The sequence below is a fragment of the Pollicipes pollicipes genome, unplaced genomic scaffold (assembly GCF_011947565.3).
Source record: "Pollicipes pollicipes isolate AB1234 unplaced genomic scaffold, Ppol_2.1 Scaffold_4881;HRSCAF=5763_pilon_pilon_pilon, whole genome shotgun sequence".
Taxonomy (NCBI): Eukaryota; Metazoa; Arthropoda; class Thecostraca; order Pollicipedomorpha; family Pollicipedidae; genus Pollicipes; species Pollicipes pollicipes.
Window position 1 is genome coordinate 9,787,846 of NW_023596576.1, and position 23,736 is coordinate 9,811,581.

The 23,736-nt window shown below is 50.3% G+C and overlaps 1 protein-coding gene and 1 long non-coding RNA gene across 4 annotated transcripts; both read right to left on the reverse strand.

The window, feature by feature from the left end:
- Positions 1-13,869: 13,869 nt before the first annotated feature.
- LOC119101024 (uncharacterized) lies at positions 13,870-17,686 on the reverse strand. 2 transcript variants are annotated; one of them, XM_037224266.1, is made up of 4 exons: positions 17,526-17,686; positions 16,685-16,826; positions 14,748-14,791; positions 13,870-14,454 (listed from the first exon to the last, which is right to left on the reverse strand). In XM_037224266.1, the coding sequence occupies exons 2-4, from the start codon at positions 16,822-16,824 to the stop codon at positions 14,267-14,269; spliced, it is 372 nt and encodes a 123-aa protein (XP_037080161.1). In that variant the 5' UTR covers positions 16,825-16,826; positions 17,526-17,686; the 3' UTR covers positions 13,870-14,266. The 2 variants fall into 2 exon arrangements, with proteins under 2 accessions (XP_037080161.1, XP_037080162.1); XM_037224267.1 differs by having other exon boundaries at positions 16,685-16,829.
- Positions 17,687-18,525: 839 nt separating this feature from the next.
- LOC119101308 (uncharacterized) lies at positions 18,526-22,972 on the reverse strand. 2 transcript variants are annotated; one of them, XR_005094539.1, is made up of 2 exons: positions 22,788-22,972; positions 18,526-18,909 (listed from the first exon to the last, which is right to left on the reverse strand). It is a non-coding gene; the product is annotated as an uncharacterized LOC119101308 (long non-coding RNA). The 2 variants fall into 2 exon arrangements; XR_005094540.1 differs by having other exon boundaries at positions 22,734-22,972.
- Positions 22,973-23,736: the final 764 nt, after the last annotated feature.

Consider the following 23,736-nt stretch of genomic DNA (forward strand, 5'->3'; position numbering starts at 1 on the left):
TTCCTGGAGCTTGGATAACTGACGATTACACTCACCCCTGCATTTGGCAGCAATCGCCGGTTCGAACGTGGCGAAAAATGATTCCAGTCTCCATTCAAGTTCCGAACCAAGTGTGAACGGTGAAAGACAGGTTTTGAATGACAATTTTAGCTGTTACTGGGATTTTTGGGTGCGTCTTAAGGTCTTTCGCAATAATTAAGACTATTCAGTGTTTTATCAACGCTACGGCATTCTTTCATCTCTATATCTATCTCCACCCCCATGTCTTTGTCTCCAATCCCGTCTCTGGCGCCTTTCAAGAAATCTCCGCACTTCAAAATCGATTGACAGGATCGGCACAAGCAAAGCAGGTCAGAAGAGCACGCAACTTTGCATCGCGGATCAGAGTAAACCACTCGTGCTCTCCAGGGCGCCAGTGACCGCCGCATTCAGAGATTACAAACTTCATAACGGACGCTTTTCATCCAAAGAGGTGTTGCACATCACGTCCAAACGTGACATTTTTCAGTTGAAAAAGATCTCTACGGAGCAAAACAACATTTAAAGAGTGGTAGGCATGTTGCTGGGATAAGAAGAGATCGTTTTGTCCGTGCTCGATGCCTGGGTGACCGTGAAACATTTGCTGATTAGGAAAACACATCAACACATTGCAGAGGAGATTTAAATGTCTTGTAAAGCATGGAAATCGTTTGGAAATGCCCATGTACCGTTTTTCACACTCAATGGATTTTTTTTTTCTCCGCCGAAATCCTTAATAAGTTTCCTAACTAACGTGAGTCGTTTGATAGGCATTGAAATATTTTCTGCTGTCTCTTATTAGTGGAGAACTGTAGGGTATTGTGTGATATCCGTCTCTCGACTATCAAAGCTCGTGGTAACTTTTCTCCGGTATTCGCCAGTTCTTCCCTGTCCTGCACTCTGTGCAGCAGATTAGGCCGGCTCGACATTTCACAAACAAAAGAGAGTAATTGTGAATGTGCTCTACTGCGCATTTTGGAAACAATTTTTTATGCGCGTGACGGATTTGCTTAACATTTCCTCCAAGATGGCAAACATGCTTGTCAGGCGTGTCGGGGGACAGCGATCACTTCTAGTGGTTCACATCCGCGTTGTGAAGCGTGGGGCTTACAATAGATTAGCTTGCAGTTGGTCACTGGCACATGCCTACGTGGTCATCGAAAGATCAAGGCCCGCTGTTGCACTCCGTGAGCAGAGGGCGGACAGCCGATGAGACGGCCAGCAGGTCCACCAGAGCCAGGGGCGTAAAAAACCCAGCACAGATCATCAGAGCCAGCCAACTCATCACTGTATCCAGGATTACACGGGTCATTGAAGCAAGGCTGTGTAGGACAGCACAAGTCGTTAGCACCAAGGAATTCAACTTCTTAAGCTGCGGGTAGCGTCAGCACGAGCCATCAGAGCTAAGCACTATAGCACTGCACGCAGCGACAGCACGGGTTGGCAGAGCCCGTTGGCTCCGTTGTCGTTTGCTGTTTGCCTCGAGCAACCGTACATACGCATATTAAATAGCAAAATGTGTGAGCTACGGGGAACACAATAGCCTCAAACTCCAAACCGTAAGAGCACATGCAATCACAGCTGGGATCTCATTTCTTCGGGTCGCAGCGGCAGCAGTCATCAGGGTGGGGGGGCCTCATCTCTGTGAACCGCAAAGGACGCGTTCTTCGGAGCAGGGCCTTCTTTTTGCACAGCTTAACATCATTCTGGGCTGAAGGCTGATTCTAAAAATCACTTCCTTCTGCCGCCGACCACTGCCATTCTACGAAATGCATTGACGTGGCGGACAAATCTGCGCGATACGCGGGAGTCGTAAGTCTTTGCCGTTTTAGCGTCTTAAAGACATTTGAGGTCCTGGCTCGCACGCAGAAAGGCTGACGAGAATATTGGCTGAGTGGGAGGAGGAGGCAACCAGAAAGAGAAAAACTGTACCCCTTTAACTTCGGTAGCCCTCTTCAGGGAAAGTCGAGGGCTTGAATCTTCCGGCTTTCACACCACCAAATGAACAACAGGAATGGTGTCATCAACAGACTCACAAGTTCATAGAGATAAGCATTCCGGCACTAACCGCGCTCCGTAACAGCAGAGAGCTTGTCCACCTCTACCATAGCATATCATTAGCACATTTCGCTCGGCGTATCAGCCGCACATCACCCCACGCTTCCCCGTGAGTGGCTCGCCAGACGGGCGGTTTGCCATATGCTCGGCTAATCAACCGGATTGCGTACGTTTCCACTGGATCGACCTTGGTGCCGTCTGCCTAACCATCCGAGCCAAACGTCTGTCTCCTGTCATCAATCGGCAGAGATGCCGCGGCACGTTCTGTCTAGCATCAACCCCCCCCCCCCCCCTTCCAATAAAGAGACATCTTGCGGGGCTCTGAGAGCATTCCGCGCCGCGCTGTCGGCCGACCCGCCACTAGAATGGCCGTGGGACCTGCTCCTAGTGTCCAAACTACGAGTCAACAGCCGGGCTGACCGACTGCGAAGCACGCTAGGCCGGCCATTGGTCTACTGGGAAGAACAAGTCAGGAAAACGCGTGAGTTGCTAAGTGCATTTGCGAGGAACATTATGCGCATAGATAAGACAGAAGTGATAGCTTTACTCCTTGGAGAAAAAAAACAGAGGAAGCGAGATATAAATGCATTCTTATTTCGGCAGCATGCCTTTATCAAAAGAAATATTCAAAATTACTTGCCAATATTCCTACTTGATTTTTATTTCCTTTTTGAAAGAGCGAGCCGCAGTTTTAACAGGACATCAACATTCTGGGGATTAAGCTACAAGCAATTGCCAGCAATAATTACGATACAGTGGATATCCAACTCAGAATTTAAATACACAAAAAGTACGTGTACGTGCAAACGAAACCAAGAAAAAAGGCCTCAAATGTTGGACTTCATTTCAAAATGCAAGCGATTTCAGGTAAACAGGCATCGCGCATCATGTGTCAGGTATCGCTCATTCATGTGCACCATAATGAGCTAACACGCATCACATATCGTGACACTTATTACGTTCGCATAATCGACCATCCTGAGTCCTGTACGTTAAGATCTCGCCACCGGTATTTTATTTACAAGATTAACTTATTTTTCTGTCCGGGTGGTATTGTGCTCTGCAGATGACTTTGGGCTCTAAGAGGGATATAGGGTCCATACTTCCATGGATTTCAGCCTGAACTTGTTTGGCCAGAAATGGCTGCCGAAAGGGGTATTCCCTGTTTCGTTTTTAGCGCCTTGCTGGTGTTCATTATATCTCAAACGAATAGGGCCGCATGTACGCCCCGACATAGACTATGTCCGTCCCATGTTCTTCACATTGTTAACGCTTTATTTACGCTCATATTTACGCCATAAACCATGTTTTTTAGTGTGAGCCCGTTGAAACCCAGACTTGCATAAATGACATCCACTGCCATCCTGGAACTTATGCTTTGAGATAGAAGTTTTCGCCAAAGACTTTTTTAACTTATCGTCGTTTTTCCAGGCTATGCGCACGCGCAGTTTTGATTTCCTAACGACGTATTTGATTTTCCAAAGCAAGTTGCTCATCTATATAAGGTAGCGATAAGGATTCGTCGTCTGATAGGACGTGTTCCTGCATCCTACTACCCATCCCCCCACACGCTATATATTATTTGTTTTACTTCTTTCAACATTCTTCCGAGGAGTTGCGGAGAACATACATTGCCCAAGATAAAAGTTAATATCTTGTTTATGCTCTTTCTTTCCACTCCGCTACTTGAACAGTTGTTTAGAGCCCTGTGGAACATATTACGAATCATAATGTGCTTAGTGGAAGCTGGATTCGCAGATTCGCAATGCAGAATTATACCTGAGCTGGTAGGCTTGATTAAGAGCTCCGTTTCTAACGTTGTGCGGTTCTTCATCGCAAAGGCTAAATTTGGATGCCGGCTGGTCGTGGACTCTAAAAAAAATTTAAGGGCACGCCGCCCGTGCGTTCATACTATATCCCAATCATCGATGTGTCTAGCTAAGACAGTGGGTTTGATGGGGATGGCGGCCGGGGCCTTCGTTTCAAATCGGTCCAAACATATTATCGCCAGAGGAGGAGCACACAGGCTCCCCATTGCTATACCCAATATCTGTCGGTAGAAGTCATCTCCGGACGAGAAAATATCATCCTGGAAACACTGTTCGAAAAGACCTCAGATATCCTCATTTGATCGACCAAAACCATAAATTCCATGGAAATGTTTGTCTAACTTAGCTTTCACGGCGGCGGTAGCCTCATTGGCTGGTATATCGCCTACAAATTGGCAACATCCTCACTGAAAATACTGCCCCCTGGTAAACCTTTTGCCTGTCAAATATTAGAAGCCTTTTAAAAAGCCTCAGGTGTCCTACAGATGAATGGGAACAAACCTGAAGTGTTGATTGAATATCACAAAAGACAAAGTTTTGTGTAAGACCACCGCAGATATGACGGGTCTAAGGGGCACTGCAGGTTTGTGACCCTTGGGCAGCCCATAGAGCACAGGCGCGCTACTTTGTCCAGTTGTTAGATCTTTGATGGATTGCCCGAAGGTTTTCCGCTAGTTGTGTTCTTTTCCGGTGTTCTTTTGTTTTAGCCTCTCCCTGAGAGACAGGTTTCCTATTCAGCTTTCATAGCTGTTGCTGTAGTTAATTGTAGTCTCGGCATTGTTAATAGCAGTTAGCTTATCTAAGATTACAAAGCCCTCACACTTATGTCGTTCTCTCTGTCTCTGTCTCTGTCTCTGTCTGTCTGTCTCTGTCTCTGTCTCTGTCTCTGTCTCTCTGTCTCTCTGTCTCTCTGTCTCTCTGTCTCCTCTCTCTTCTCTCTCTCTCTTCTCTCTCTCTCTCTCTCTATCTCTCTCTCTCGCTCTCCTCTCTTCTCTCTCTCTCTTCTCTCTCTCTCTCTCTCTCTCTCTCTCTCCTCTCTCTCCTCTCCTCTCTCCTCTCTCTCTCTCTCTCTCCTCTCTCTCCTCTCTCTCTTTTCGCTCTCTCTCTCTCTCCTCTCTCTCTCTTCTCCTCTCTCTCTCTCTCTCCTCTTCTCTTCTCTCTCTCTTCCTCTCTCTCTCTCTCTCTTCTCTCTCTTCTCTCTCTTCTCTCTCTCTCTCTTCTCTCTCTCTTCTTCTCTCCTCTCTCTCCCTCTCTCTCTCTGCTCTCTCTCTCTCTCTCTCTCTCTCTCTCTCTCTCTCTCTCTCTCTCTCTCTCTCTCTTCTCTCTCTCCTCTCTCTCTCTCGTTTTCGCTTCTCTCTCCTCTTCTCTCCTTCTTCTCTCTCTTCTGCTCTTTCTCTCTTCTTCTCTCTCTCTCTCTCTCTCTTTTCTCTCTCTCTCCCTCTCTCTCTCTCTCTCTCTCTCTTCTCTCTCTCTCTCTCTCTCTCTATCTCTCTCTTCTCTCTCTCTCTCTCTCCTCTCTCTCTCATCTCTCTCTCTTCTCTCTCCTCTCTCCTCTCTCTCTCTCCTCTCTCTCTCTCTCTCCTCTCTCTCTCTCTTCTCTCTCTCTCTCTCTTCTCTCTCTCTCTCTCTCTCTCTCTCTCCTCTCTCTCTCTCTCTCTCTCTCTCTCTCGTCTCCTCTCCTTCTCTCTCTCTCTCTCTCTCTCTCTCTCTCTCTCTCTCTCTCTCTCTCTCTCTCTCTCTCTCTCTCTCTTCTCTCTCTTTCCTTCTCTCTCTCTCTCTCTCTCTCTCTCTCTCTCTCTCTCTCTCTCTCTCTCTCTCTCTCTCTCTCTCTCTCTCTCCTCTTAATACAATTTGGTGTTGAAATGTCGTCTATGCAGCTTTGGAACAAAAACGCGATGCCCAAAAAGGCCGCTGTCTGTCTCAACGTTCGAACGGTTGAAAAAGGTCACTGGACTGTGGCATGAGCTATGAAATGCATGTAGAGAAGATGCAACGGTAGTGCGAAGAACAGTTGTGGTAAGAATTGTACATCAGAGAAGTGCGACAACAGTGAGGCGAGACCAGCGTTTGCGCATTCATCAGCGCGTAGATCAATCATAAGTAAATTTTCGTGATTATCTGTCATTGAGCGATGCAGCCAGCAAATCTTAAATGAAGTCAGATTGGTGTTTAAGTCCCAAAGTCCATCTAAAGAAACTGAACATAGTATTGTTTCGTTTCCACGATGTTTCCGCATTCCATGCAACCACTGTTCCGTGGCTACCTCCTCAAAGTCCTACATTCGATCTGCTTCGGGCTATTACCTGACATTCTGTAATAAGTTTAAGCCGTTAACGCTCGGCTCATAGATCCAATGCTCTGATTGACACAACATTTGGCGCAGGTCGTTGATGCCATGCACTGAAGACTACGATATAAGTTCCATTTCCATCACTTAATAGCAAATACGTTTTTTGGACTGATTTCGTACGCATTTGAGGGCTCTCTCTGCGTCACGCCATGCCGCGCCGCCGACCTTCCCTGCCACCGGCGCGGTCGACTGGCCGGTGAGCGGTGACCGCCGGCGCGTCCGACTGTCCGATGAGCGGTGACCGCTGGCACGACTGACTGGCCGGTGAGCGGTGGACCGCCGGCACGGTTGACAGGCCGATGAGCGGTTGACCGCCGGGCGCGGTTCGACTGGCCGGTGAGCGGTGACCACCGGCGCGACTGACTGGCCGATGAGCAGTGACTGCCGGCCCGGTCGACTGGCCGATGAACGGTGACCGCCGGCGCGACTGACTGGTCGATGAGCGGTGACCACCGGCGCGGTCGACTGGCCCGATGAACGGTGACCGCCGGCGCGACTGACTGGTCGATAAGCGGTGAATGTCAAATTGAGCTTGTCCTCAATGATCTTGGCTTATTGCCAATGCGCGGACGTGTAGCATGGGCATTTTCCGTTGTGAAGGAATGCGTAAACAAGCATAATGCTTTTGAATCATTGGTTTCTCACCTTCCATTTTTCTTGGTTTGTAATTGCAATTGGAGCAAAAGTGATTATAAGTTGACAAGCCAAAAACCTGGAGCGCGTCTCTGTGATGCTCATACCCTAGTAGTGTGTTATGCTGACGAATTCCGAATCTTCTCCAGCAAGGCGCATCATCTGAGCCGCATGCTGATTTTTGGCTATCACACGCTTCCCAGTGAACGCCATGGCTGGGCGAATGACACCTACCAGGGCGTCGAGGCTGTCCGTAACGTTACAAACAGAGCCAGCTACCTGAAGTTTGAAAGCCTGCATCCACTTCCAAAACAACAAAGAACACGAACGAAACAAGAGCGCACGAACACGACCGCACCGCACGCGGTGGAGACGTGCGTTCACGCGGGGCCCACTGCGCAGATTCTGATCGAGCGCGATACCCAGATGCTCGGTCTGGGCACGCAGGGCCAAGCGTTGCCTACATAGGCGCCATTCCGACACATGCAGTAATAACCTGGACCCAAAAACAAATAGCTCGCTCTTACTGGCTCACCCCTCCCCACCCAGCTTGAAAGCCGGGAACGCCCCCACCCCCACCCCCCACCCCACCCCCCACATTGGAGGGCCTGTGCAAGGCCCGTTCTGGTACGTAAAGGACCTATTCTGAACTGTAAAGGGGTTATGTAAGCCTATAACAGTCTATTCTGAACTGTTAGAGGCTCATTCTGGCCTACTAAGGGATCATCTGATTAAAAAGGGCAATCCTGAGCCTGCAGAGCGTCCATTCTGATCTGTAAAAAGCCCATCATTGACTGTGGAGGGCCCATTCGGGTTGTAAAAGGCCTATTATGGCCTGTGTATGCTCCAGTATTGGCTGCAGAGGGCCAGTTTTGACCTGTAGAGGGCTCATTCTGGCCCGCAGAGGGCCCATGCTGACCTGTAGAAGGCCTATTACCGGCTATGGAGGGTCCATTCTAGGGAGTTTGTGACCAATGGAGGGACCATTCTTGAGTGTGGAGAGCACATTTTGACCTGTAGAGGGTCCTTCTGGCCCATACGTGTATCATTTTGAGATGTAGCGCCTAGTTGGCTCATCTAATCTGTAGAGGGCCTATAATTGACTGTGGAGGATCTGCTCCATCATCCGGAGGGCCCATTTTGATCCGTATTGGGACCATTCTGACCTGAAGGAGGCCTGTTATTGACCGTGGAGACCCATTCTGGCTTGTAGAGAGCTCTATATTAACTGTATCGTTCATATTCCGGTCTGTGGAGGACCCATACTAGCCAGAAGAGGTTTCATTTCGACCATCAGACGGGTTATTATTAGCTGTGTGGGGCCCACTCTGGCCTGCAGAGGGCGAATTCTTTCCTGTATGTGGCCCATTCTGACCTGTATAGGACTAATTCTGTCTTGTAAGGGGCCCGCCGTCTAATCGAAGGCGGCTCACTTTTGCATTTTGGAGTTCGACTCCCCCCAACTTGAGCATAGCTACCGCGCCCTTGACCGCAGATGTCACATATGGATGGGCCCGCCCGCTGTTGCTCCGACTAACGTGCTGGTAGGCCCTTCCGCTGTTCACTCTAGCTGACGCACTGTTGGGCCCCTCCGCTGTCGCTCTAACTGACGCTGTCGCCTCCGACTCAAGTACAGGTGGGCCCGTCCGCTGTCGCTCCGACTGAAGTACTGGTGGACCGTCCGCTGTCGCTCCGACTGAAGTACTGGTGGGCCCGTCCGTTGTCAATCCGACTGACGCACTGGTGGGCCCGCCTGCTGTCGCTCCGGCTGAAGTACTGGTGGGCCCGTCCGTTGTCAATCGGACTGACGTACTGGGGGCCCGCCCGCTGTCGCTCCGACTGAAGTACCAGGTGCGCCTGCAGCCCACTGGCTTAGTTGTGGAAATGAAGAGCGTTTGGTGAGCATATGAGGTCTGGGGTCATGATATCTCTTCGTCGTCGGCAATCGTTTGATTCATTTTGTTTGTGTCGTGATGTGGCAACGCTTCACAGTTGTTAGCAACCGTTTAATGGTTTGTGATGAGCATCTAGCTTAATTGACCCCAAATGAACGACAGCCTGATCGTCTTATGTATCAGCTGTTGTCGCAACCTTGGATAAGATGGAAAGTGGAAAGTGTTCGTAAATGACTAATGATCTGACCATCCGACCTATGAAAACGAAACGTGGGGAGCATGCCTTTGTCCATGCCTTCTCTTCCCACCAGATGGCTGGCCCCGGTCTTTGATACCGTGTTTTTGTATTGCCTCCGTTTCCTCTGAGCAGCAAGGCTAACGAGCCGACACGTTAATGATTTGTATAGCAGCTATTACCCGCTAACAATAGACTATCAGCGTGATAAGTGCCTGAATTAGTTACTTTAATATTTCTGTCTCTTTTAAACTTCCTTATATTGAGCGATGAGCAATGCTAAAAAACTGCATTGGCGGTGTTCCACAGCGCGTGACAAGTCAGGATACGTATGATCTTACGCCTTCCTATTCTTTCAGTGGGAATTCGAATGTTCTGATGGAATGTTGGTCACTGATTGTCACCAGCCAGCTAATTGGCTAACCCGTGCTTCATGCTGATGCCATTCTAAAATGTCATTAAGCAGGTCACCCACCGCCATGCGACATGAAATTCCCTCACTGAAGCAATATTTACGGGAATAAAAGTGCACTTTTGTTGACATAGTTTGACGTATCTTCCGTCATGCCAACATACATGCGATGCAGGCTGATCAGCGCTATTTTCTGTGGTTTGTTCCGTCGTCGTACTATGCTTGGCTCTTGAAATAAGTGGGTGGGATCTACACATACAAAGCTCGACTTGCATGACCTGATTTGATACTTTACATACACCACCCACTCACACGCTGATATTTGCGTTCAATATATATGTGATATGATATATGTAAAAGGATATCTGTAATATGATAACAATGAAAATATTCCTATCATACAACGGCTGTAATAACGTATCTGTTGTAAGATTCATATCATGAGATATCCGTGAACAGATATCAGTATACGGTATCTATAGCCACGCGTAACGAGGTAACTGATAAGATATATCGACCGTAAGGCAGCGCGTCCGGGGCCACATAATATCGTGCTCCCAGCTGCCACAGCAGACACAGTTAGGAAGGGAGGCAAGGGACCATTCGTATTATGAATTCGGCCTAGTTTCACCCATCGAAGACAGATTGAGCTCATGTTTAATAACACAATCTAGTGCTGGTTAAGCTAAAACAGCAGCGAAAGCAGTCGAACATCCAACACAGCTTTCCGCTTTCGTTCTAGCATGCACACGTTTTAATGCAGCAGGTAGCCACCTACTGCCCATGCGGGGTCCCTTCGAGCCGCCAAGAGAAAGCAAGTGTCCGGCAGGCAAGTGATAACTGCCAGTCGCTCAAAGCATCGATCTTTCAGCTTTTGACGGCCTAGTAAAAATGTTAACTCATCCTTAAACACAACTATACAAACAATGGTTTTGTGTGCTTTTTGTCCATCTATGACATTAAGCTCTTGTTTATGTGCGCATTAGTGTAAACAGCAGAAGTTTTGACCGTGCAGCTGACATGACAAACCAAGTACGATGACGGGCGATCTCATGCCAGCTAAAATGTTCAAATGAGATCACATTGTTAAAAGTGAACGCCGCATCACGTTAGCATAATTTGTGGCCTTTTCAGGCATGAATTGATTTAATGTCACTTGATGTATTACCACATTGAAATTAAACTAAGTACATTTTATGGCTTACTTTGTGACGCCGAGCAAGTCAGCTTTTGTAAGGTGTTTTATGCGGGGCTCTATAAGAACTACTGCATCAGTAAGATGTACTGGCACTCGCGCTTGAATCAGCTGTGTTTTTCATGACATCTGGCGTCATTGATAATGCAAATGAAATAAGCTAGCTGTTTTCAGGATGGAAAGACCAGAGCTATTCATCAACGTTGGGATTGCGTTGGGCAGAGCTGCGTTGGATGTTATCAGGAGATCCTTGGACTGTGTACTAGAGCACTTCACGGCTCAGACCAATCTACGGATTTAGGATCCATCCACGATCCAGATTGGACCGGATCCGAAGTTTCCATGAAAACATGGATTGGGACCGGACTTGATTTACAAATTTGCCAGTTCACACGGATTGAACGGATTGAAAACCAATCCAATGCGAATTATCATTAGACACTCTTGGACACGTTCAATGATCAATGAGCTAAAATATTCAATGACGTCAACTCAGATAAGGACTTATAGACCAATAAATCACCGTGGTTTTAATTCCAAGCAATGTACAAATAGGCTACATAGTGCACAACTCAGCCACATATTCTACAGACAGATTTTCTGATGAACAGATCAGATTGGCAAATTGATATGAATGCCACTGATATATGCTGTTATGAAAAAATTAGAACTCTGTTCCATCCCAATGTCACCAGAATGTCTGATTATCCAATAACCTACCTTATTACAACATAGCTATCATTTCTCCTGAACTTGTCGCCTCTGTGCCTCTGTGAACCTGGTTCACGGCTGGCTCTATTTTGGCACCTGGTTCATGGCTGGCTCTATTTCGGCGCCTGGTTCGTGGCTGGCTTTATGTTGGCGCCGGCCGCTACTTGCTCAGTCTTCCGCGGCAACATTTGTGCCTTGAAACAAAAGGTGAGCTTTCCTTCTTCACTACAGCTCCCCGCTATAGTGTGCTACATAACTTTGTAAAGATCGAATCTACGATAAGTGCTCAGGGTAGGGTGCTGTTGGCTGGCTCTCGCATAGGCGCAGGGGCGACAGCAGTTCTCGTAAGTCAGGGGGGGGGGGGCGATAACTATTCAGGTCACTGCTTCAGTTAAGGCCTTTGAGGTGAAGGCTTAATTTTAAGAAAGTTAGGGACTCATCCCCTCTCTAGCACCCGCGCCCCCTAGGTAGGCGTTTTGACTGCCCGCGCCGATTGAACTTGAACGGTTTTGCTAAATATAAGCTGGCAAAAGCACGTGCCCATGCTTATCATTCAAGACTACCTGATTGGGTCGTGGATATATGCAATTAACCAGTAATAATTCGCTTGTTCCTGGTAAAAAATAGTTCAATACTCAGGCCGCATGTCTCCAGCAGTCCGCGCCCGCAAGTTTTCACTCTTTACGACGGATTACATCTTAATCACTTGGCATATGCACTTGTAATTAGACCAACATCATACTCCCCTTGGCGCTATATGCATCTGGTGTCCTGGCTACCAAATACCTTCACCTACCCCCAACAGTTCGTCCTTTATTGGTACTAAGGCAGACTGATATCCTGGCCGGCCATCTCGTTCTGGACAGGATTTTCAAGTTCCACGCCGATTTCATTGTAATGGTAGGCCGTATAAGCTTGCAAAGTACATCATCATATCCGTCATTAAAACGTGCGCGATCGGCTTGCTGATCATATGCACCAAACGCTAACAATGCATTTATTATCTTTACGAGGATTTCCTATGTCCCGGCTGTCCCGCGCGTCGCGCTCCACGGCTAGCGACCGCGTCGCATGAAGTCTCGGTACCAGTGACGTCATCGCCTTGTACAAGGCTCATTAAACCCGACTGATGACAAATCGCATGCACGGCATCCCCCTGCTTATTCAATAGGCGCGCTTAGCGATTGTGCACTGCGTGCAGCGGAAACCATCGAGTGGCATCCGGATGGTATGTTGGACCTAACCTTGAGTCTGAAAATGTTACGTAATGTGCTTATGTCTTGAGGTTATTGAAAGCAGAAGCCATTTTGGCAAGTGCTCCGTGAGGGTAGCGGTGAAATATTGTTAGAGTAGTTGTGAGATTATAAGATATGAGGAGCCTTGTTTGCTCTGATCTTCATGTAAAATGACATTTCCAACAGGCGACAAGGCGTCTGAGGTATATCAGCGCCTATAATCGGCGTATGGCAACTTCTTGTACATTTTTTAATAAAAACCAATAAATAACTAATTTTTAGAACGCTCAGATGAATCAAATTTGCTGTTTAGATTCTTCAAGTACTTGATGTGCAAGTAGCCTGGCGCGGATTTATTTCGTGCACTTTCTGGTAAGCCGGACTGAACCGGTTTACATTGAGAAATCTGGGAAAGTGGATTGGCATGTGGATTGGATCTGGACTTGCCGGGCCGGACTGGACCGGATCCTGAAAATTCGATCCCTGAAGTGCTCTTCTGTGCACTGAAGGAAACAATGACCGACTATCGGACGACAACGCGCCTATGCCTTCTGCCACCCAAACTGCGGGCTGAGAACTGAGCCTGAAACACACATGCCAGGTTTGTATCCGCCAAGCCAACTGTCGACAGGCTGTTGACCGGTGAACGAAAAGCAGATGTGGATTCAATGTGAATCAAGAGTCACCTCGACTCGCGTCTAATGCTCTTGGCTTAGACCAGGTCGATGGTGTGACTAGGCTTGGGCCTTCAACTTTCTCACTATCACTGTGAGGAATAGGTGGATGTCGTGATGGTGAGCCTGCATTTCTCCTGGTTGATCCCGCGCCACTGAGCTTTTCCCGCGTGCTTGCTTAATGCGCGGGCAGGCACTACGCAAAGCTCCATGTGCCCCGCATCGGTCCGCTCACGGTGTCGTATGCCCCGCGACCTGACCGACCTAGCTGAGTCACGGCAACCGGCGCCGAACACCTGAGCGAGTCGCTGGCGGTGTCGTACGGCCCGCAACCTGACCGACCTGGCTGAGTCACTGCAACCAGCGCCGAACGCCTGAGCGAGCTGTCTTGTGCCGCGTGACCTGACCGACCTGGCCGAGCCACGGCACCCGCCACCCGGCACCTGAGCGAACCGCTGCCCGTGGCCATAGCCAATGTACGCCCCTCTGCAGGCCTCACAAGAGAGGCCTCCGGCGCCCAAGCAGCCTGAGCGGGGCTGCGCCGCAGCGATCTTCCTTTATTTCGAAGAGAGTTTGCTGGCGTTGTGTGACCGACCGCCGCGTTTGCATCCTGCCAATAAGCTCATGGCTTCGTACATGTATGTATCGATACTTTGTGCGTTGCACATACAATGCGTGGTCCGCACATTACCCCGCTGGCGGCACGGTGCCCAAGGCAGGGCCCACACAATGCCCGCGAAACCCGTCTGCGTCAGGTTAAATAAGCCCACGCGTCAACAAAACAAACGAGAGATACAGGTGAAGACTGATGGTGGGATCGTTTCCCAAACATGTAACAACTGCCGGCCGACCGCCGGCACCAATCGGGCATCTCCGGCCGAGCCGTGGCCTTGCCCCAGCGGGGGGTCACGCCGAGCCGTGGTCCCCAGCGGGTGGCAATGCCGAGCCGTGGCCTTGACCTCGGTGGTCGGTGAAGCGGAACGCTGCTCCAGAGTCCGGCGGTAGGGGACCGCACCCTTTCCTAGTGGCCGCTGAAGGTGTCGAACGCCTTCTGCAGCCGCTCCAGCGCGTCGATGGTGTCCAGCCCGGCCACGGGCAGGCCGCGGCGCTCGTTGTCCGCCAGGACGCCCAGCGAGGCGATTATTGAGAACGCCACGTAGCTGACCGCCAGCAGGATGACCATCTTCAGGCCGATGTCTGCCAAGCCGTCTGCGGGTGACGCGAGGTGGGGTCAGTCGGCGTCAGCGTGCTCATGGACGGATGTCATGCTGACGCGCACAGGCTTCAGCGTTGACGCACAAGAACGGGCTGCTGGCCGCAGTCGTGCTGGCGTCACAAAACCCGGTGCTGATTCGGACGCATTGATGTCGTGGGATCCATAACAGTCTAAGGATGCGTGCCTTGTTTTGTCGTTCTCACTGCTGGGTTAGATACTCAAGTCCGCCGCCACTGACCACTCACGCCTGACAGGTGTTAACAGTTGTTGAAATCACCAATATTACCTTTGAAGAAGTTGTCGACGGCAGAGACGCGATCAGCTGTATACCTGTGGAAGCACACGAGATTATTACAGGTGTTACACTGAGTTGCGTACAACTGGTGCATGTACCTACTTTTTCATGCAAAAGGTTTGTCCACGTAATCAAAAGAAATTGCAGAATTTAGCTCACTTCTTATAGATATATGTTCAATGGAAAAAAGACGCAGCCTTATGAGGCACCAGCCGAAACTGAATAAAGGCGTTGGCATGAACATAAACATATTCTTTCGTCCAATAGCTGAGTTGGTTAAAGCAGCTGCTCTCCAATCCATCCATCCGTGATAGGGTGGGTTCGAATCGCTTCAGGCGCTCGCCAATTTCACTTGACTAGGCCGGCCTGCGGCCGATGGAGCGGCCACATGTCAAGTCAGCTGACACCAGAGAGCAGGACAGACCGTGCCGAGCGTAGCTGCACGCAAGACAGACCGTGCTGAGCGTAGCTGCACGCAGGACAGACCGTGCTGAGCGTAGCTGCACGTATTACCTTCTCCACCATATTCTGCCGTTGACCTAAAATGTAATGATCGGATGGTAGAAGTCAGGGCTTGCGCAACAAGCCCTGCATAGGGCGGGCTCTGTTCCCAGAAATTCATCCATCCGAAGGGCTCAGACCCAGTTTTAAGCGTGATATGCAGAGCAGGAGCAGTGAAAAACGACAACGATCAAACGCAAAGACGTCAACGCTGATTCTGAAGTATGTAGTCAAAATCCCCGTTTTGTTTCATCAATGGTGCAGATTTGTCTAGCGCCCACTGTTGTGTCCCTTTTTACAGGACATTTTGTCTTGTTTCACAAGCTGATGGGCATGGTCAAAACTTTGGTACTATGCTGGATTCCAAGCCATGTGGGGATAGCGGGAGACGAGCTTGCCGACGTCGGCGCAAAGCGGGCCCCTCATGTGCCTTGCGCACGTTGTTTGCGGTCCTAGCTAGGAATTTCTATTCATCCATCACAGCTTATCTGAAAAGAAAATTGCAACGCGTCTGAGACGCCGAAAGCAACAAGCTAAGAATGATAAAGCCACTGTTGGGCCTTTGGCCGTCTAGCTCGTGAGCGGCTAAGTGGGAAGTGGTCGCTCTGTGCCGGCTGTAAATTGGCCATTCTTACGCGATAAATGGATGTCTGTTATGTGGCGGCGGGAGACTTCAATGCCCTGAATGCCATGCGCCGTTGACAGTTTATCATGCGTTTTACCCCTGTCCACATTTCAAGGACGAACGACTGCGTCATTTTGGGTGGCAAGCGTCATGTTTGACTTATCGCGACATGTTGGGAGGCGACACTTCTTTGTTACACTCAGGCCAGTTGTTTGCAGTTCTAAGATGCATCAAATTTTCAGCTGTATTTGTCCTCGCTAGTTAACAAATAACACAGCCCGAAACAGCCGTTATGGGCGTAATAAGACCTTTGATATCGACGCGCCCCCAAATCCCACGTGACCTTGATCATCACAATGTTTCTGGCTGGCATGTGCAGCTCCCACCTGAGACCCCCACGCATTCCGTGTCTATTCTGAGGAACGCAGCAGTGGATCGTTTCATGCGAGCCGGATTATGAACACTACGCACGGCTTGCGATTGGGATGAAGAGGCTATGGCAGAGGCTCGCGGGTGGGGTAACGTATTTCAAAGCTTTTCTTGTTCGTCATGCATTTATTTATTAGCCAGTTGACTCACTTGTGTGAATTTGTTACATGAATGCCACTTTGCTCGAATGGGGGTCAGGTATGCGTCCAGTGTTGCTCGCCTAGGTAGCTCTGCGCGTCTCTGTGACCCCACAGCGCCGCAGAGCTGCGCGGCTGTTTGGCACGCCACCTAGAAACATACACGTCATTCTTGATCCCAACGTAACCGACTGCCTCCGCCTGTCTCCGGTCGCCGGCAGCCGGCGACTACTCACGGATACTGGTGGTACCGACTGGGGTAGTAGGCGGGCTGCTTGTACGGCGTCGGGTGGTGGCCGTAGGTGCTGGCGTCCGCTTCGGCCGTCGGGACCACCACGACCACCAACAGGAGGGCGACAGTCGCCTGCTTCCACATGTCTGCTGGCGTCCAAGAACAGCGCGCATGTTACCCGGAGGACAAGGCAATGCAGGTCTTCTGCCGGGCCAGATATCGTTGCTGTAAAGATACATTCTGTTGCCGACGCCATTGTTTACATGGTTAGCCGTCATTCATTGCGTCGACCAATAGGAAAACAGACACTCAATATCAAATATTATCTAGACACCATTTCTATTGGAAATCTTCTTTGCATAAGCCACGTCTGAGCCTTATGGTCGTAGGTGACAGCTAACGGACCCATCAGTGACCATATTCATTCGTATGCTAATCGTCATTTGCATTCAAAAGCCACGAGAGCAGCCTCTCTCAGAAGTGGACGCTCCTCTAAAGTCTGTCGGTCCGTACAACTCGCTGGAGGGTGACGGCATCCAGGACCATTACGGGCGCAGACAAATCAACACTGAGTAACACCAGGCAGAAGCAAATTGGGCTCTGCCTGCACATCCATGGGGAAGCATCCAAGCACCAAGTAAACGGTCACAGAAGTGGTCGGTTCGATAAAAACAGTTTTCTAGGGTCGTGAATTGTCGCTCCCGTGGAAGCCAGTCATTAGACGCAGGCACTGGACTGTATCTTAACTGATTTTCTAAAAGTCATTAGCATGATTGAAAATTAGCATGTTGTTCCATGAAACAACGCCTAAGGTGCCCGCCTGACAGCGGAGCAGCCTGTCTTACCTTATCGTAAGGCTGGTGAAGAAGGAATGAAGATTCTGGCCACTCGGGCTCCCAGGAGCACGCAAACACCGCAACCCTTCCTGTGACGTTACAGCCGCAGGCTGTGGGTCGGCCTGGAAGGGCTACTCCCCACTTCCAGAGTGTTGACGACCCCGGCTCTGGTTCCTGTTTGTCCTCCGGCGCCGGCGGAAGGTGAGGATCCCCCATAGGGTGCGATGGTCTGATTGGGTGAAGTGGCGCGCGGCCGCCATTAATGACCCCTTTGAGGTCGCCGTTTGCTTTGAGGGCCTGGAATTGTGTCACTGAGAGAATGGAAGAGAGAGAGAGAGAGAGAGAGAGGAGAGAGAGAGAGAGAGAGAGAGAGAGAGAGAGAGAGAGAGAGAGAGAGAGAGAGAGAGAGAAGAGAGAGAGAGAGAGGGAGGGGGAGAAAGAGCGGAGGGAGGGAGATAGGAAGGTTGAGATGGCCTTTTTTATTGACCAAAATAGCGGAGTTATGTGAACTTATTCTCCATGACTTGTCAGATCTACAGATCGGCTTGGAACTACTGGCATGGATTGAGGCATGTTAAGGGGGCAAATTCGGACGCTCGCTATGCTGTGCACGTAGATTAGATGACAGATACGGCAGACGCATTTGTTTACCCATTACACGCATTCATACGTTCATGTGTTGTGTTCATTATACAGCAAGTTGTGCACCAGCCTTCACTGAAGACGTGGGCCGTGATTATGGATGGAGTCGGTGTCAAACTGGTGTACAACTTACCGACTCTGCTCACGCCGCAAAGTCACCAATGCAAGTGTTGAAATATGCTGTCTAATGATCAATCCATATTCTTGCACTAGTGACAGCATGCATATGTGGTTCGAGGGCATGGCTCCAAGGAGCATGCTATAGCAAATTGGCTCCTGAAATGTGTCTTAGCCAAATCCGCTAATCGTTGATCACCCAAACTATGTTTCAGCACTTGCATTCAACTTCATGCAACGAACATTCAACGAACATCCAGCGAATATATTAAGTAGTGGTAAGCCACCAGGCTACTGGCCAGGCAGGCGGCAGAATTGAGGCTTTCTCCGAAAGCAGACCACTCTTTTGGTGGCAGACGGCATGTATCCCGCACAAAAGATGAAGCACAGCAAATCAACACGACGCCGCATCCTGCACCGCACACAGTGACGGTTCGGGCCGAGGAACACGTGCCTTTTCTGCCAGCACGGATCCTGGACGTCCCTATACTGAAAAGTACTTTTTTGAGTCGCTGCTAGTAAGCAAACTGCCATCTTGAGCCGGTGGCGTCACTGTAGAGGTGGTATAAGACGAGACCTACTCCCATCAGCAACAGTGTCGTGATAATCAGGTACGGTGTGATGCGCACCTGATCTGAAAACAAAAGGCGACGCGCACTGTAGACAAAGCGTTAAGTTGTTGATAGCGCTTGTTCAACACAACCAGTTTGGACGCTTCCTTAATCTGATCGGTTACTTGATGTCGAGGTTCATTCACGTCAGGTGCGCTCGTCCTGCCATGAAATGGTTCAAGAGCCAAGGACGGGATTGTTACGCTGAGGAGCCAAAACCTAGTCCAGGGAACTAAAGAGTATTCGACTCCGTATACAAAGACGCTAATCTACCTACGTTTCCTCCAGTCATATTTCTCATTTATTCCCCGGATTCAGCGAAATTTATTTTGAGGATGGGGTAAACTGCCGCCCCCCCCCCCGTCCCCCCGCCCTTGCTGGAGACGCCTGTAAACGGCTAACACACCCACCGCTGGGGGGTCCACCGCGGAGACGCGTCGACTGTTGGGCTGCAGACCTCCGCCTGAAGGAATCGGCTTGTTAGCGCTCTACTCTTAAAACCCGTTCCATGACAGCGGGCGTGACCCCGCAGCCTGCCAGGAGGGGGGGGGGGGGCGTACAGCGGGCGCAACCCCCGCAGTCTGCCAAGGGCGCGCACAGCGGGCGTGAATCCGCGGTCTGCCAGGGCCGCGCATAGCGGGCGTGACACCCACGGTCTGCCAGGGCCGCGCACAGCGGGCGTGACCCAACAGTCTGCCAGGGGCACACACAGCGGGCGTGACACACACAGTCTGCCAGGGACGCGCACAGCGGGCGTGACTACGCAGTCTGCCAGGGGCGCGCACAGCGGGCGTGACCCCCGCAGTCTGCCAGGGGTCACGCCAGACGATGTGCCGGCATCTGGTGGGGAATCGCCAGGTCATGGGTGACCCGTTGAAGGTAGAACATCCATCTTTGAAAGGCCGTTATTTGCCGAAAATTTTGCGATGAATGAAAAGTTTGCGGTCATCGCAAAATTTCCGGCAAATAGTGGCCTTTCAAAGATGGATGATCTATCTTCAACCGGATATCCATGCCCTGCCGATTTTCCACCAGATGTCGGCGCATCCATCCAGCCAGCATGGCGGATGGGTGCGACCCTGGCAGGCTGCGGGGGTCACGACCGCTGTCATGGAAAAGGTTCAAAGAATCGAGCGCTAGTAACCCGATTCAGTTTCAGATTTAGGTTTAACCAATGCGGTTTTCAAGCGGATTGATTAAATATCTTGGTTTAGAGTCATGCCACGCAGTGCTTGTGTGAAACCTTACCGAGATCTGAGCGTGCAATGGCAGTTTTGCTGTAGGGCAATGTTAGGCACGAGCAGCCCGCCCTCTGACCTCATGTCACTTTGAATGGCCGCTGCCATCGATCGTGGGCCAGTTCAGTCGGGGCAAACAGCGAGGGCCAGAGCTGCTTGTACCCACCCAACCCTCCACAGCGCCAAAGCAGCTTGAACCGATCACCGATAACGCCACGGGTGAGTTGGGAGACAAGTGCTTTGACCGATAGAGCTACGGAATGCGCGTCTGGCATGCTACTTTGACAAATGTCTTTAAAGTGAATTAATGTCCGTCTGTCTGTCTCGAATGTCATTAAATACCTTCATGTTGGCTTAGGAACTGTGATCAACATGGAGCTATGATGACCATATGGTTATGGTATCACCTATGACAACCAGCTTTTAGCTCACAGACATGTTGATAGCATATGCCCTTTAATAAGGTATACAGATGCTTGGACTCCGTGGACTTCAAATGAAATCCATTGAGCACTATTTCATTCGGGAAATCAATGCGGCATATATGCTTTCCATGTATCAAGAGCAATAACGACGCGTAGAACAGCCTCCCGGAAAGACTCGAATGGGTCCACGGATGCGATGAGCAGTGCTGACCGGCTACATATCATGGACAGTGCTGACCGGCTACATATCATGAGCAGTGCTGACCGACTACATATGATGAGCAATGCTCACCGACCACATAGCATGAGCAATGTCCACCGGCCACATATGACGAGTAGTGCTCACCGGCCACACATCATGAGCAGTGGTGACCGACTAGATATCAAGAGCAATGCTCACTGGCCACATATGACCCAACATCTTATGCGATATATGCATAATAAGATGGAGCGAACAGTCTGCCTTTCGGAAGAAAGAGATAAGATTACTGAAAAACTGCCCGATGCCTTCAAATACACTTGCGGAATGTCTGAAGCCCACCTGACAAGCGTAGGAATAGGCGGCCCGGCGTTAGATGATTCGCTGCTGCGCACTTCAGGCGTGTAGCCTTCCGCGATGTCGCGCCGCTCCCTTCCGAGCCCAACAGCAGGCGAAAACCCCGCGCCGGAAATGGCGATAATAACAGCACTACCTGCAAGTAGCAGAAGTAGGCAGTGGAGAAGCCATGCCACTGCCAAGGGGAGGCCCGCCGAAGACATGAGATATCTGGCCCTATAAGGCACCGCGTGCGGCTGCTACATTCTAAACCTTGCTAAGAAGTAAAACAATCTTTCAGAATTTGGCCACTTTATTCTCAAAAATGCATTGTGCAAATGCAAACGCAAAAGACGCAAATGCAATGCATATGTGGCCGGTGAGCACTACTCATCATATGTGGCCGGTGAGCACTACTCATTATATGTGGCCGGTGAGCGCTGCTTGTTACATGTGGCCGGTGATGTGATGTGGTGCTGATGTGATGTGACCATCACATCACCACGGATGTAGTGAGCACTGCTCATCGCATCTGTAGACCATTCGAGCCTTTCCGGAAGGCTGTTCTACGCGTTGTATTGCTCTTGATCCATGGGAAGCATATACGCCGTATTGATTCTCCGAATGAAACAGTGCTCAATAGATTTCATTTGAAGTCCACTCAGTCCGAGTATCTGTATACCTTATTAAAGGGCATGTGCTATCAACATATCTGTGAGCTATAAGCTTGTTATTTTAGGTAATACCATAACCATATGGTAATCATAGCTCCATGTTGATCATAGTTCCTAAGCCAACACGAAGGTATTTAATGACATTTGAGACAGACAGACGGACACTAATTCACTTTAAAAGCATCTGTCAAAGTAACATGCCAGTCGCCCACCTCGTAGCTCTAGCGGTCAAAGCACTTGTCTCCCAACTCACCCCTTGGCGTTATGGGTGGTCGGTTCAAGCTGCCTTTGCTTTGACGCTCTGGAGGGTTGGCTGGATCCAAGCAGCGTTGGCCCTCGCTGTGTGCCCCGACTGAACTGGCCCACGATCGATGGCAGCGGCCATTTAAAAGTGACATGAGGTCAGAGGGCGGGCTGACCGTGTCGAACGTCGCCATACAGCAAAACTGCCATTGCACGTTCAGATCTCGGCAAGGTTTCACACAAGCACTGCGTGGCATGAACTCTAAACCAGGATATTTAATCAATCCGCTTGAAAACCACATACGTTTGCATGTTACAATATCACGAAAGCCGGATATTCAAGTGCAGCGGGTGAACCGTTTGCACGACCGCTTCCAAAGACGCCGGACCTCATTCCCTGAGGTTTTGATGTCATTTGCATTGGCATGACATGCTGGCTTTTCTGACGTCACTCTACCGACGACGCACGTGGTGTCTTGCTGGTAATTTACCCATCAGAATAGTTGGTGTTCTGTCGGTCTTGTTACTTGGGATCATAGGAGCACTCGCACGCCGTTCTTCCGAACAGAATAGCACCACATGGCACATCCGAAGGCGGACCTAGGTTGCGCACCATAAAACAGCAATAACCTGTCATATTTCAACCATTTACAAAGGTATGCGCACAATAAACTGCATCGCATTGTGACCAACCGGATGAATCAAATCTGCACCGCATGCAAGTTATTGCACCATGGAGAGTGCTCTGATGGAGAGTGTAGTCGGCCATCTGCCGCCGGCCGGTACCTTGGAGAGTGCTCTGATGGAGAGTGTAGTCGGTCATCTGCCGCCGACCGGCACCTTGACGCGTCCTCCGAGGGTGCAGACGCTGACAGGCTTGCGTCAGCTCGGCTCCTCGCCGCGATGGGGCGGCGTCCGCGACCCTGCCACCGCCGTCGTGGAGACGCACCACTACAGACTCGTGGGGAGGGAGGGGCTCAAGGACTGCAGGCTCCGCCGCCCACGGTGGCCTAGTCGAACGGCTTCCGCTGACCATACCGACCCCGCGCCCAGCTAACGATAAACATCCGGACCGGGTTGGTTTCCCTGTGCAGGCATCACTGGCTGGCCGTGACCGAGAGCCGTCTGATGGACGGTCGTCCCCTGCCATCGCAGTGAGGTACCCCCGTCCACTAGGGTGCGCCACGCCCAGGCTACGCTCTTGTAGGGCGACTGGCCTTTTCCATGCTTTAATCGGCATCAGCTGCGTGCTTCTTCGAGGTGACCAAACCAGATACAGGTGCTATTTTTCGGCATTTTATTTCTGCATCAGAAGCTCTTAGCAGGCTCCAACGTCAGCTGTGTGTGCCATAATGCTCCATAACAACAAATCCGACTTAATAAACATGTCCGCCTATCAGAGGTTTCAACCCTCCAGTGCGCAATACAATTGTGCAGAATGTTCTCAACTGTCGTATCGCACGTGTTTGTCCCGTAACAGCAGCGTCCTTTGAATAACAACAATAACAATATCACGGTGACATAGGGATATTACAAGTCCTCTTCCCTTCTTGTACTGTGTCTTGCCTGATCCAGTTACCGCAGGTGAATCACTGAGACCATGATTCCTCAAAGTCCCTGGTGAGCTGGTCCATCCAGACCGAGTGGTTGATCTCCCAGCTGTCCGCCTCCAGACCTCGTCCGGACGAGTTCAGCGTGGTGGTGAGCGCCCATCCGATCGCGGCAAAGCCGATCG